The sequence below is a fragment of the Meriones unguiculatus genome, chromosome 15 (assembly GCF_030254825.1).
Source record: "Meriones unguiculatus strain TT.TT164.6M chromosome 15, Bangor_MerUng_6.1, whole genome shotgun sequence".
Lineage (NCBI taxonomy): Eukaryota > Metazoa > Chordata > Mammalia > Rodentia > Muridae > Meriones > Meriones unguiculatus.
The window spans coordinates 66,672,971-66,688,183 of record NC_083362.1 but is presented as its reverse complement, the minus strand read 5'-3'; the positions used below and the strand labels follow the sequence as shown (position 1 = coordinate 66,688,183).

The following is a 15,213-nucleotide window of genomic DNA, read 5'->3' as shown; positions in this document are numbered from 1 at the left end:
GAGAACCTGAGTCTTTCCTTTCACCCTTTAAATCTCTTTGTGTGTCCTTTGTGCAGCCAGTCACTTGTTCCCCTACGTGAAGAAAAGGATCCAGGTCGTCAGCCAGTCAAGCACAGAGCTGAACCCCATCGAAGTGGCAATTGATGAGATGTCCAGGAAAGTCTCAGAGCTTAATCAGCTGTGCACGACAGAGGAGGTGGACATGATCAGACTGCAGCTCAAACTCCAGGGCAGTGTCAGCGTGAAGGTCAGTCAGCATTGCCCAGAGCTGAGACTCACGTGTGCGGTGGATGCCCTAAGAATATGTTCAATATAATCTTGTTATTATAATGTATGTGAGACACATTCCGGCTATTAGTGTCATTGTGTGTATTAGTCGCAAACACCTCCACATACCTGAGAAGGTACAGCTTAAGGGGGCAGGGGGCTTCTTGTGGATCAGTTTGCAAGTACAGTCGATCGAGGCAAGGAAAGTACGGCGGCAGGAACATGAGTGGCTGGCCACAGTGCGCCCACAGTCAGGAAAAAAGAGAAAGATGGTTGCTGACGTTGAACTCATTTCTATCCAGCCACGGAATAATAAAAGCACCCACCTTTAGGTGAGTCGCCCTGTCTCAGTTAAGCTAATAATGAAGATCTATCACAGAGAAGCCCGGAGTTTTATCTTCTGGATATTCGGGATTCTGCCGGTTGACAGCACTAGCTGGCTAAGGCTCTTATCTGCACCTTTAACATTAGATCAATGCTGGCACACACAAAGCAACGTTCATGAGACCCCACTTCTAGCTGAAGAGCTAAAGGTCATCGTGAGCCCTGTGTTAGGTCGCCCGAGCCTAAATGTTCAGCCCCAAACATGTGGGCAGTACTGGCCGGATGCAGAGGGTTGTCAGGGGACTGTGTGCACAGAACAATAACAAATGTAGGACAGGCCATTCCTTCCAGAGGGGGTGGGGGAGCCGCGGAAGGAGCCGGGGGTGCGGAAGTGATGATAATAAACTGTAATTATGTCTAAATTTTTCCAAAAATAAAATTTTAAATTTAAATTTTAAAAAACAAGTAGGAAGGAGCCTCAAGAAAAAAAAAAAAACTCCAGTGGGAGGGGAAGATGATGAGGCAGGGGTAAGGTGTGTGAAAATGACTAAAATTCATTATATATATATATTACTTTCTACCAATTCATTTTGAATCTCAAATAATTTGTCAAATCCAGAATTACATAAAATATTGTTAATCTTCCACAGGTGGAACTGATTCCTTTTCCATGTATAGAGGTTTTTTTGTGGCAATTTTTTTAATTTATTATTAATTACAGCTTATTCATTTTATATTCCCCCATAAGCCCCTCCCTTCTTTCCTCCCAACCCTCCCCTCCCTCCCCCTTCTTCTCGCTTGCCCCTTCCAAGTCCACTGATAGGGGAGGTCCTCCTCTCCTTCCTTCTGATCTTAGTCTATCAGATCCCATCAGGAGTGGCTACATTGTCATCTTCTGTGGCCTGGTAGGGCTGCTCTCCCCTCAGGGGGAGGTGATCAAAGAACAGGCCAATCAGATTATGTCAGAGGCAGTCCCTCTTCACATTACTATGGAACCCACTTGGATACTACGCTGTCATGGACTACATCTGTGCAGGGGTTCTAGGTTATCTCCATGCATGTTCCTTGGTTGGAATATGAGTCCCTGGGGAGACCCCTGTGTTCAAATTTTCTGTTGCTCTCCTTGTGGGGTTCCTGTCCTCTCCAGATCTTACTATTTCCCACTTCTTACTTAAGATTCCATGCACTTTGCTCATTATATAATTTAAACCATCAAAAAATTTTAAAAGATCCATAGAAATAACTGAGTTTGGCTTAAATTTTTTTCTTCTCTCTAACCCTCCCATATCATATACCTTAACAAATGAATCAACCAATTAATAAATTTTGCATTCCGTACGTACCTGTTGTGAAGAACCTTATTCATCCCAAAATATATTTATTTATTCCAATATATATATATATATATTCAATATAATTATCTTTTTCGGAGCTGAGGAATAAACCCAGGGCCTTGTACTTGCTAGGCAAGTGCTCTACCCCTGAGCTAAATGCCCAACCCCCCCCCAAATATTTTTAAGCAATGTTTAATAGTTCAAAATGTGTCTTGATGCTAATGGGCTGTGAGAGCTGTGACAGATGGCATAATAGAATGAACAATGGTTGATTGGGAAGAGTTAAAATGAAGTTTACCGTAGTGACGGAACCACTGAGAAAAACTGGCAGTTTTAGCAGCGGGGAAAGACCCTAGCCACACTCCTAAAACTAAGGATGCTAGTATGGGAGGGCTAGTGGGAGCAAAGAAAGTAAGGGACCACTAATAAGGCATAGCTTCTCCTGGAGTGCTCTGAGGATGTTGCTGGGATTGTATCCCACCCAGCCTGTCCCACACTGTGGGGAGCAAGATGAGGTGAAACCCATCTTGGGGACAGAGTTTACTCAGTCATCAACATAAAACAGTATCTTAATATACTATTTTTAAAAGTCAAAATCAACATTAAAAGCCTATAATGAACAAAGTATTAGCATCTTAGGGCTAATACTTAGGGCTCAGTCAGTAAGGGCATTTGTTGTACAGACATGAGGACCTGCATTCAAATAGCCATAATAATAATAATAACAATAATAATAAAATTGTTGGTGTGGCTGTATACACACCTGTAACCCAGAGCTAGGGGCTGGGAGGTGGAGATGGGAGGGGTGCTTTCTGAGGCCTGCTGGTTATCAGCCTAGATCCAGGTTTAGTGAGAGGCCCTTCTAAAGGGAATAAGGCGGAGCATAATAGAGCAGGGCACCCAATGGTTTCTTCTGTCCTTTGCCTGTGCACTTAAATACACATTCAAATATGCATGGGAGGCAGCAAAGAGACAAGACGAAGAGAGAAAAGGAGGGGCTGTAAAATGACTCAGCAGGTAAAGGAGCTTGCTGCCAGGCCTGCAGTCCAGAGTTCAATCCCTGGAACTTATAAAGTTGAAGAAGATAACTGATTTCCACAAGTTGTCCTCTGACCTCTATGTGCCTCATGACACTTATGCTAACGTACAAACACACACATGCAAATAAGTAAATGTAATAAATTTGTCAAGAAAACAAATATTTTAAGTATTTTAAAAGAAAAAAAAGAAGGAAATATAAATTCTTAAATAAAATCAGACCAGCAGCAATGCCTTTCCTTGCTGTGTTTAACAAAGGGCAAAATCACTGATGCTGATGCTGATATGCTCCACTCTTGCCAGTCTCTCTTTTCTGTGTCATCACTGGCTGACTCAAAAACACTAAACTAAATAGAACTAAACTAAATAGATACACACATAATTAAGCAGCCCTGGGCACAGAGGTGAGTGGAGGTTGAGCCTGGAGAAACAAAGGGGAATGTAGCACCAATGACTGTGCCCACCGCACTGCAGTGCCAAGTGCCCAAGGGCGTCTGACTCTAATGCAACTTTAGCTCCCATCCTATCACGGTTTCACTTCTGCTACAGTTATAAAATATGTGACAAAAACTGACTTGGGGAAGCCAGGGTTTATTCCAGCCTACAGTTCCAGGGATAGCCTACCACTGAAAAATCAAGGCAGAAGCTCCCGACAGCTAGTCACACCACATCTACAGTCAAGAGCAAAGAGAAACAAGCCTGTGGAATGTTAACTTTTGCTTGCTCGGCTTGATTTCACCCTTTCACATGTCGGGAACCCCTGCCTAGAGAGTCATGCTGCCCACTGTAGGCTGAGTCTCCCCACGTCAGTTCTCATAGGGACGACAGTCCCTCACAGTCATGCCCACAGGCCAACCCAATGGAAGCAATCCCTCGTTAAGACTCCTTTGCCAGATGGTTCTAGGCTGTCGGGTTGAAAATTAAACATCACATTTCCCAACCCCCCTAGCCAAATCAACAGGTTATGAGCGTTGAGAGAAATGAGCTCCTTCTCTACCAGAACCTCATGTCTCATGAGTGGGAACAGAAGCTGGTATTGGAAGGCTTGTGTGGTGGTGGGGAGGGGTGGCCAGTGCAGCAAAGAGGTAGAGCATACATACAGCATAGGCAAGGTCCTGGGCTCAGCCCCCAGCACTGCAATATAAAAATAAAAACTAAAAAGCAAACAGCTTGGGTGTGCATTCATTCAGCAACTCTGATAAACGCTGCCTTGGCCCAGATCTTAGCCAGGTGTTCAAGTGCCACACAGTGGAACACGGATTGCCAGGGCAGCGCACACACCTCTACCTCTGTGGAATGTCTTTTCATAACTATTATGTGTTTGTCTTAGTAAAAACAGAAAAAAATATATCAAACACTAGATGCCAAAAATACTCAATTTAACCTCAGTGAAAGTATTTAAGAGAAAGGAATCTCATTTTCAAAATTGTTATAGAAAGGGCACACAAGAAGTATGTGAAGATGACAAAAGGTAGACGGGATCCGTTTTGTGGCATTCCTAAGGAGGCGTGTGCAAACATCTGCTCGTTCCAGAAAAGAAACCAATGACAAAGCTAGCACTGATTCTATCAAAGCCCAACTTTACAAACTAGTAAGTTTTTTGTTTTTTACTTACTGGAATGTGGGTGAGGAGTCGCTTAGAGACACATGCATGGATTTAACTTAGAGACACACATGGATGACACATGCATTCGAGTATCCCCAACACAGGTGCCACCTCACAAAAGCTGTGTCCCTAGAAGTCTCTGCTCAACTTGCAGGCAGCCTTGCCCAATGGGTTAGATAGAGTCTCTTCCTTCTTTGCACGCTTTTGTGCTTATGTGCGACCTTGGCGAGGTATCTTGTGAATCTTTTCAGCTTTCTGGGACTTACAAGTTTTTGTTTATTTCCTGAGTCTCATTTCCCTCTTCCTTTGGGGGTGAGGATGTCTCATTGCAGAGGTGGTTGCCACACTATAGGATGATACATGACTGAATTCGGCAAAGGGATCAGGGAAGGCCAGACTCCAGAGGACCTATTCGTGGCTTACTGATACTTAAAGCACAGCAGGTTCAGTGAGGATCCAAAGTGGTGGATCACAATGCAGTGCCAGAGCACCATGTGACGGGTCAGAGAACTGATCCTCCCCTAACCATGGAGAGTGAGCCACGATGTAGAGGAACCAGCGTCAGCTACATCTCTTCTCCCCATAGGTCAATGCTGGGCCAATGGCTTATGCTCGAGCCTTCCTTGAAGAAACTAACGCAAAGAAATACCCTGACAACCAAGTGAAGCTGTTGAAGGAAATATTCAGGTAAGATTCTCTTTGCTGAAATGTTCTCCTTTTAACCACCTCATACAGAAAGGCATGAACCCCCTCGGAAAGCCACTCAGTTAACTTGCTTCAAGGTGGCAGTCTATTTACCCGGCTTCGGACCCCAAGTCACTAAACTCAATGCCACTTCTTGTAACTGGCTTTTAATTTGCTTAATGCTACTGTTAAAGGCAATTTGCAGACGCGTGTGGGCAGGCTCTTGATGTGAATGAGCGTCTCATCAAGGAGGACCAGCTGGAATACCAGGAAGAACTGAGGTCCCATTATAAGGACATGCTCAGTGAACTGTCCGCCATCATGAATGAGCAGGTGAGCATCCCTGGAGGTGGTCCACAGTCCCTGGATACTGCTTAGAGGGACTGAGGAGTCTTTCCTTAGTGCAAAAGTCACTATTCCCCACACATTCACACAGCACCGTGATGTTGAGTTTTTCTCTCCCCCATGTGCAACAGCCCTTGATTCAAAGCACAGAAACGCCTACAGAAAAAGAATATGAGAACTGAAATGCTTTCCACAACTTTTACAGGTACTTACCCAAGCCATACAGATTGTTGACTCTCTAGAATGTGCAGGTCTGGTTAGACACTGAGAAGCACAAGGTGGGAATCCCCATTAAGGCCTGCTGGCACTCCATCCTTCCCTTCAGGATCTTACACTACCTAGGAGACGGGATGGCATTTCACATTATTGCCACGAGGAGTTTCTGTATGATGGTCAGAGAGAACCTCAGGATTTCTAATGGATCTTTTACCTGGAGACTTCCTTGGCAGATAGGTGATAGATAGATAGATAGATAGATAGATAGATAGATAGATAGATAGATAGACAAATAGAATTTGATAATATAATAAGTGATATATATAAAACCCTAATCCATTAATGATCAAGTCATTAATGATCCTGGGCAGGTATCTGCCATATTTTGTATAGCTTGCATGAACTGTGACCGTTCAATAATGTCAGTATTTTGGATGTTCTAAAAGCAGTCATTTTGGATGTTCTAAAAGCAGTCATCCCTCACACTGTCTGTAAGGACCTGTGGCCTTCAGAGTTACGTGACATTGCTGGTTTCATATCTGTACCCTCTCCTTTCCCTAATGATCCAGTGTCATCAGCACAGAGCAAGGCAGACCCCGGAACTGTTATTCTAGTTGCATGTAGCATGCATTCCTTGTTTCCTGTCTTCTTCCACACACTCCTTTAACTCTCCACAGTGGCTCAAGGAGGGGAAAAAAATGGTAGGTTGAGTAACGATGGAAAGAATAAATATCCGTAGATAGGATTCCCAACAAAGATCATGTTATTTGGGGTTTCTGAGAGGTGGTGGGAATTAAATACTCTGGGAAGTGCCTCTTACACACATGGAAGACATTAAATATGGGATGAGAGGGAGGAGAATGGATGTAAAAGCTGGGAAGCATGGTGAAGCCATACTCGTCTGTCACTGTAAATGCTGCCTGGCCTTGAAATGTCTGGCAAAAAAAAAAAATGTTTTTCTCTTTTTTCCTGGCAGCTCTGTCGAGGTCCGTGTCTATACAGCTTCTGCTCCTCTGTGTCTAGCATTTCCCTCAGTACTGTGAGCAAAAGTGGTATGTTTTTCTCTCCGTATGTCTATCCTGTTCTGTCCACCTCTTCCTTGCTGGTCCTTTGCCCCAGTCAGCTTTGGTGCCTCAGCTTCTGTTACTCTAAGACATGTCTCGTTAACAGCTTAGCTTTTAAAAGGAAAACTCACGCTCCTTCACCTTCTAAATGTATTTGAGCTCCTTTGATTTTTAAAAATAAGGAGCTGAAAGAGCCTCATGATACTTCAAAAAATAAAACAAAAATACAAAGACCAGGTGGTGAAGAGGAGGAAAAAAAAATTTTTAAAGGAAACCTTTAACAAAAGAAGTAAAATTTGCCTCTTTGCTTCCTGGAAACTGATCAGAGAGAAAAAAAAAACTGATGGATTTTGCCAGTCATTATTCAGTAAAAGAAGTACCTGTTGAAAAGAAAAGTCACTTTTCTACTGGTCTTGAGCATGTAATGGGGCTGGCCGCATGGGTGACTAGATAAGGGAATTTCTTCCTGTGTCTGAATGTGAGTGTGTGTGTTCCAGAAGCAGGTACACAGGTAATTACCAAGAGAACCTACCAGCAGAGCTTTGAAAATCAGAAACAAGTTGAACCAATTGACAGAAATAGAAACAGAAATTTAATTATGCCATATGTACCCCACAGGGCCAAGAAAAGTCTTAGACTGAAAAATACAAACAAAACAAAACAAAACAAAAAAAGCATGTTGTTGTTAGGGGAAGCTTCAGTATAAGAGGAAATAGGGCCAAGCATATAACATATGCCTGTAACCTCAGCACTTGAGGGTACAGGGGTACAGAAATAGTTCAGGATAATCACTGGCTACATAGCACATTTGAGACCAATCTGAGAGGCATGAGATCCTTTTTTAAAAAAAACAAACAAACTGTAGAGGCCAGTAGATGTTTCAGTGGTTGAAGTCTATCATCCCCAATCCTGTCGACCTGAGTTCAGTCACTGGGACCCACTCGGTAGAAAGAGGAAACCAGCTACTACAGGCTGCCTTCTGGTTTCCACACGCATACTGTGGCATGTGCACACAAACACACATACATGCACCAACATATTAAAAAAAAAAAAAAGAGGAAACAGAACAAAGACAGAGTAACTCTGGTGCGTAAAATGGAGATGTGGAAAGCAAGTAACTTGAATTGGTAGTGACAGGCAACCATTCCTTTCACAGTTTCATAAACAGCTCAAACCCAAACCATGAAGAACTGTCTTTGGCTGGGGCCAATGGAATCCATACAAGCATGCAAATGAAGCATAAATATAAGATGCTCTTTTGGAATGTGTTTCAACTGAGTGAGAATGGCGGCAGAATGAAGTCAGCTGTGGTCATGGGTATCCAACTTAAAACACAGAGGCGGGAACAGAGCCATTTCGGTTCTGAAGCCAAGAAAGTGAGATGTGAGAGCCTTGCTGCTAGAGACTCAGATCCATGTTAAACACATAAAGGAAAAATTATTTGTGCAGGATCCTGGGACACTGGTCCTAGGGACTAGGCTATGCTGCCAGCACAGGACACTCCCATGCTGAGCCGTGTGCAGGAAAAAGCTCTCAGATGAGAAAAGAAACTATTGATCAGCACAGCATCACAGCGTGGGAGGTTAGAGAGGAGATCATAACTAGAAATGTAAAATACTCATCAAATCTCTTCTGTACAAAGATAACCATCCAAGACATACATCCAGTTTCTGTGGGGCTACGGTTACTGTTTTCATATGGCTATTTTGATAGAGCTGAGAAAGTATCATTTAGATATATTGATATTATTTCAGGTAAGTCAGACTGATTTTCTCATACTTCCATTAATGCAAACATTCAAGTGAGCTTTCTGACATTTTCCCCTTTCGGGTAGATGTCAACATTTGTCTGGAAATTATAAATTTTTATACTATAATGAGATAATGGACTTACTCAAATACATTTGTAACCATTTCAAAAAATAAACCATTTATGAATTTGTATCTGACAGTCACAGACTATGGTGAGGCTGCTTTGAACATCCCCATGGCAACCAGCATATGGGCTTTGAAGAAAATATTCTTCAGAATTGCTTTGGCTAGAATATTTTCCAAACTAGCTAACACCCCATTGGGAATGAGTCACCGTTCTGGATTTTCGTTGGAGGGTATGAAAATTGATCTCTACTGATTCTGTGTGCATGTGTTGTATCCGTCTTGCTTTAAGATTACGGGCAGGGAAGACCCAGCAAAGTACGGAGTGGAGCGGCCCTACACGCGGGTAACTAGCAAGGCGACGGCGGCTGTGCCTACGGTGTCCATCTCACCCAGTACTGAAGCTTGAGAGGGGCCTTTCGGCCTCAGACACGCCTCTCAGAAAACTCTCTAGATTCTTGCAGCTAATCTCGGGGAAGAAAAAGATAGGTTTAATTTATTTGAACTTTTTACAGTGTTAATGTTTTTGTTTACCTCGCTAGCTTGAGAATTTTTTTTTTTTTGCCAGCCTCTGAATTTGCACATCTGCCATGGTTTCTTTGTCTCCTTTGAGTGGTATTGATAAAGCCACACCGAACATCTGTTCTGAAATTCCAATGAATGTGCAGCTTAAAAGCAAACTGAGTTTGCTCTTGGGTATAATTTGTTCAATTCCGGGTCCTTGTACACGTATTTTAAAGGTCAAAGTGGATGTTTTTGTAACAGTTAAGCATATTTCAGATGTAAATAGAAGATTGTAAAATATATGGTTTTTATCAAATTTCAAAGAATGTTTTTAGTTAATACTTACAAAAGTACTAAAATTATGTGGGTAACATTTCAGATAATGTTATATTAAAATATTTGTGTATGTGTAAAAAAGTGTTGATAAATACTAATCTTTAAAGTTTGTGGAGTTTCTTTATTTGTAATATATGTGCTTTTAAAAGCAATGGGTTGTGAAATTATAAAAGTATTTTGCTCTTGTTAATATAAATAAAAATACAGTTACTTTGCACTTGATTTCCTTTGGGGAGCTGGGTTGGTATCATGCTTAACTGGCATATACAAAGGCCTCAGTTCAGTCCTCAATGTAAATCAGATACGGCTATGGCACCTCCAAATCCCAACACTCAGGAGCTGGAGGCGGGAGGGTGAGAAGTTCAAGGTCATCCGCAGCTACTTGGTGGGGCCAGCATGGGTATGTGAGAGGTGGCCACATTGCTGCTTTGAGAGATTTCTTGGATGGTTATTGAACCATCCATACTCCATGCTTTTAATGCCTTGCCAAAGCCAGAGAGGGACCCAAGCCTCAGCCTGGAAGATCCACCAAAGATGAATTAAACACATCAAAGCTTTCTAAATAGAGGACATCAGAATGATTTAGAGGTAATATGAACCAGAATCTTGATAGCTGTGGCCATCCACACATCTTCTGTTTCTATGCTCTATAAACTTGTGGTAGGCAGCAAAATGTACGGTCCTACCACAAGTTTATGGAGTACAGGCAACCTTGTATAGAGTAAGTGTATATTACACAGAGAATGTTGGTCCCGTCTCCATCTCTTTATCTCCTCATCAGCCTACTCTGTGACTACCTCTCTTTTCACTCCGACAGCCACACTCAGAGCTGAGGCCCTCAGTTCCTTCAGCTGCTGTCCACCTAGCAAAGTCCTCATACCCAAAGCCACATCACTAAGACTGAGCAGTCTTACTCCCGGGGTTAACTGGGAGTGAAAAATAATCTTAGCTGTGTTTGGTTGGCATCTGAATCCTTCTTGCCCAAGTCATTAGAAAAGAGAGAGAGAGAGAGAGAGAGAGAGAGAGAGAGAGAGAGAGGACTTTGCAAGGTAATATACACAAATAGGGTTTACGCTTGAATAACTGGTAAAGTTTCAAAAGCTAGTTTTAAATAGTACCAGTGTGGAGGATTCTCCAGGCAATCTCTTTGCAATCTTGTTGCATCCCTTGATATTAATGCCCTAGCTCTAATATCAGAACTTCCTCACTAGATTCCCAACGTATACAGAGCATCGACTTCTGCACCTCTTGTCTTGTTATAAGTAAGCAGTGGTATTTGCAGGACATTTGAGTATAGTGAGTCAGTTTAGTGTTACTAGTTAAATCTAGAGGGTAGATGAGCAATTTCTTTAAATATATATATATATAAAATAATGGGAGTCTGGAGATTGACTTACATTCTGGTTTTCTTATTTTACTTTACTTTTTGACAAAAATAAGGACAACTGCTAAGTTGGTCCCATGGGAATATTTCCAAGCAGTAAGCCAAGCCTGGGGGAAGAGATCGTTTGGAGTCTTAGCTGAGAAACCTTCTCGGCTGGCCTGTCAGGTTCCACAGTGAGGTGTCATATTTTCAGGCGCTCCTTCCTGAACAGCCATACAAAGAGACATGGATTCCTTTAGGCTTATCAGACTCATTGCTGCCAGCTAAAGGATCTGAGAAGTGCAGCACCCTTTATTTTGACTTTGACATCTAGAAAAGCTAGACAGTCTTTTCCAGAGAGAGAGAGAGGAGAGCGATCATAAACATTAGAATTTTAAGCCTAAGAGTTGCAGATAATAATTCAGTACCATCTTCAGTCTTCCTTCTGGGGACTCGGGTTCAGCTACCATGCTTGCCTATAAGTAGGACTGGAAATGTTGTTTCTATATAGCCACAGCCTTTTCCAAACTATTAGTCGCTGCTTCTGTAGCATGACTTGGATGTCTAACTATGCTGAGTCGTTACTTCTTTTCCCCTTTCTCTTTGTCTGCCTTACTATCATTTATGCTTTGAATGAGTCAGAATCCCAAGGGGCTATGGATGGGCACCACACCCTAAGAGAGGGGATTTCCTAACATCATACATTTGGCAAGAAGAGAACAAGATGTTCTTAAAATGCAAAAAGTACAAATAAGTATAGTCTACCAAATTCATCCAACAGTTCCTTGCTCCAGAGGTTTTGCCATCTACAAAACATCTGTTTCTGGAGGATGTCATGGCAACATCATTTTGTTCTTCCATTTGGCTTTATTCCCATGTCTATCATTAGAAGCTGTATTTTCTCAGTAAGGATGTTTTTAAAAGTTGTAAGATATTATATTATTATTTATTTACCTAAAATTATACAGAATGTGTGTAAATCTATGTGTAGACAGATACTATAAATACATAGTTTAAATGAAACTTCCTCACATGGTTTGACAATGCTTCCCCCAAGAGCCGTAGACTTTCAAACTAAAATAAGACAAGAGAAGCCTCCTTTACAGTTGTTAGTGGGAGCTTCCCAAGAGACTCTCAAGACATTATGGGCTGTTGCTGTTGCCTTTGATTGCCTTCTAGAGGTTGAAGAGAAGTCCATATTGCTGAAAACACCATACATGTCAGACATAAGGACTTGCAGGATCTAAAATGGATCAACATGAAAGTCTCCACCCTAAGAATTGCTATTCGTGGTACTAGTACCCAGATAGATGCCTGTGAACTAAATCAAGGAATGGCACGGCACAATAACCATAAGGGCACAATGGTGGCTCACACACCTTGGTGGTAACCAAGAGCTCTCTAGCTGAACTTAAGTGCCACTCATGCTTGATAAGGAAAAGGAAACCATGCTTGATATTGGAAACCTAACCAACCGCCAGGGAATAGTGTGGTCGTGGCTCTTGGAGGATAACCTACAACCTCTGAAAATTTTCCAACTACATTCTAAATATTTATCCTTGCACCCTTAGTTTAGCTCTCAACTCTCATAACAAACAACAACAAAACACTTTGCTTTGCAGCAATCAAGAACGGTTATGGAAAACTACAACTGCTCAAAATTCAGACAAGTGATCCTGCCGTGCTTGGCCCCAACTGACACATCTACAACACAACTCTTGCACCTACGGCTCAAAGAGCATCCAGGAACAGGAAACAGAGAGAAACAAGAAGTCTGCCATGAGACCGTGTCTCCTCAAAATGTCAGGGAGCTACACACATGAAATTTTAATAGCATGGTTGCCTAAACAAGACCAATACACATGGAAGGGGGAAACTCAAGGGGATCCCAGTCCTAGACAAAGAACCTAAGGAATACTTAGAGAGAGAGAAATAGTCTACCCAGACAAGAGTATCTCAGTTCCAAGAGGTCAGGTCTGAAATTACATACAGGCAAGTAACATTATACAAAATGAGCAGGTTGTATTTAAGTGTGTGTGTGTGTGTGTGTGTGTGTGTGTGTGTTGAACAATGAAGAGGCCATGAATTTGAAAGAGAGCAAGAAAGTATACATAGAAGGGATTGGAGGGAAGAAATGGAAGAGGAAAATGATGCAATTATATTTTCATTTCAAATAATAAAAGCATAATTTTTAAGTTGTATTTTTCAAATCTAGTTGCTAATACAATAGCAACTTAAATTTGAATGTTAAATTTGAACAGTAGTTTCAGTACTGCTGTAGTTACTGCTGATTTTTCCACTCTGACCAAATGTGCAGCTCTTTTAGTCCTTTCAGTGAAAAGTAAAAAGAGTAGTTTTGACAAAATGAAGGAGCCCAGAGGACTGTAAGTGCAATTCAGATCTCTCCTCTGTAAGGTCTCAGAAAGAGCTCTTGGCTGGAGTTACAGGCAACTACCCTGCTCGTTCCTATGTATCCTTGAGTAATGCGAGGCTGTTACAGCTGGAAGGCTTGTATCATGTTAACTGGTTTCATCTCTTTAACGGATTTAGCAGACGCTTAAGCTGCCTGTTTTCTCTAGCGTATGATGTATCCTCTGAAGCCTAAACTGTTAATCTTAAATTAACAAGCATGATTTTCTTGGCAGAATAAATGCCCTTACATTTTCTACACTACAGTTTCTTGATATTCGTATATGGGACTGAAATCAGACATGGAAGATTTCCTGGTGCCAAAAATGGGCCACTGTCACCTTCTCCTGATGTTGCAAAGCATAAAGGAATCAAAAGAGAAATCTGTGGAAGACAGAAAATTAATTGAATCCAAGTGGGAAAGTCCTTGCATATTGTTTGCCTTTGGGTTCCAGAGACTAGCAGAGGGCCTGGCATGGGCAAGAGTCTCTACAAGTGCTTGCTGAGTTCATGTATGAAAGAATCCACTAATGAATCAAAAAGAAACCGAGGTTAGACTGCTTGAGGCAATTTCTTACTGACTGATGCCTCTGGTCTCCCCAGTGCAAGCATTCAATCAGGGCAGGCTAAGAGAATGAGCATCACTCTTGCTCTGAAGAGGACCATCGGGACTCAGCTGGCCAGCCCCACTGTTGATTGCCCCCGTGACCTTGAGCGGGGATCCACACTGAGCCTCAGTTGCATCTTCTGGAAGATGGTAGAAATAATGAGTCAAAAAAAAAAAAAAGACCAAAAGGTTCTTAAATCAAGAATTGTGAACAGTAGATGCCCTGTATATCTGAACTATAATTGTTAGCATGATAAATAGAGCAGAAGGGAGAAAATGAACACTATGGCCTCAAGTTGTTTTTTAGTAATATTTATCCATAGCGTTGTAAAATATGTATTTAATGAATGCACAAATTTAGGAAAAGAATAATTCATGTTGTTTCCCTACATGATCACTGATAAGCACCTCATGGCTATTGGAAGCCTGGGCTTAAGAGAGCTCCAAAGGTGGAAACACATCCTCTCAGGGTGCTCGCATTGTGCACACTGTATTATAAGTTCTCCAAAAGTGTTCTTCAAGGCATGCAAATATTGCTCTCTATTTATATGTATCCCCAAGGACAGGTGCTACCTCTTGGCTTGGATTTGGATAAAGCATCTGAAATTTCTCATAAAAGATGAGAGTGGAATTGGTGTAAGTGTTGGCAAGGAAAGTGAACTCACGAAAGCATACTCTCTAAGATCCAGCTAGATGGGATGGTTACTGAGATGAAGACACGTCTTGATGTAAAAAATAATCTTAAACAGGGTTTGCCTTCTATGTCAGGTCATTTTGATCTTCCTTGGTGACAAAAATAGGAATGTATGAAACTTTGTATCACTTAAAAGGTGCAGAAGCTATGTAAGAGCAAGAAGACTGCTCTATACTCCTGCCTGGCAGTTATTCAGAGGTTGAAATACGACACATTGAATGAATGTCTTAAGCAATCATTCGTTATACCCAACACCCAACACCTGGCTCAAAATGGAACCCAGGGCTTTCCATAGCAATTATAGAGAGAACCAAGGAGATATTTATGTACGCATACTGCTTTAAATAAATGTAAGACCTTACTTCAAATGAGAAGATAAGGGCCTAAAAGCATATAGGAGGAACCTGAAACACACACTGAAGTATGCTTTATTCAAAAGACCAACCACGCACAAGCGTGTACACGTCTACAGAGGACTAATATGACAATTGTCACGTTAGAGCCAATCTCTTTCCCATTTTAATGATGCTCTTTCCTATGAACTGAAT

At 41.8% G+C, this 15,213-nt stretch overlaps 1 protein-coding gene across 13 annotated transcripts in view; it reads left to right on the top strand.

Annotated features, from left to right (window-relative positions):
- Dock10 (dedicator of cytokinesis 10) overlaps positions 1 to 9,807 on the top strand; it is a 249,752-nt gene extending 239,945 nt beyond the window's left edge. For 8 of the 13 annotated variants that reach the window (XM_060368696.1, XM_060368695.1, XM_060368693.1 and 5 more), the window contains 5 exons: positions 57 to 247; positions 5,156 to 5,256; positions 5,448 to 5,586; positions 6,791 to 6,866; positions 9,045 to 9,807. In XM_060368696.1, the coding sequence (XP_060224679.1) occupies positions 57 to 247; positions 5,156 to 5,256; positions 5,448 to 5,586; positions 6,791 to 6,866; positions 9,045 to 9,106 (569 nt within the window). In that variant the 3' untranslated portion in view covers positions 9,107 to 9,807. Of the gene's footprint in view, positions 1 to 56; positions 248 to 5,155; positions 5,257 to 5,447; positions 5,587 to 5,729; positions 5,804 to 6,790; positions 6,867 to 9,044 lie in introns of all 13 variants that reach the window. The other 5 variants (XM_060368697.1, XM_060368692.1, XM_060368700.1 and 2 more) reach the window with 2 other exon arrangements.
- Positions 9,808 to 15,213: the final 5,406 nt, after the last annotated feature.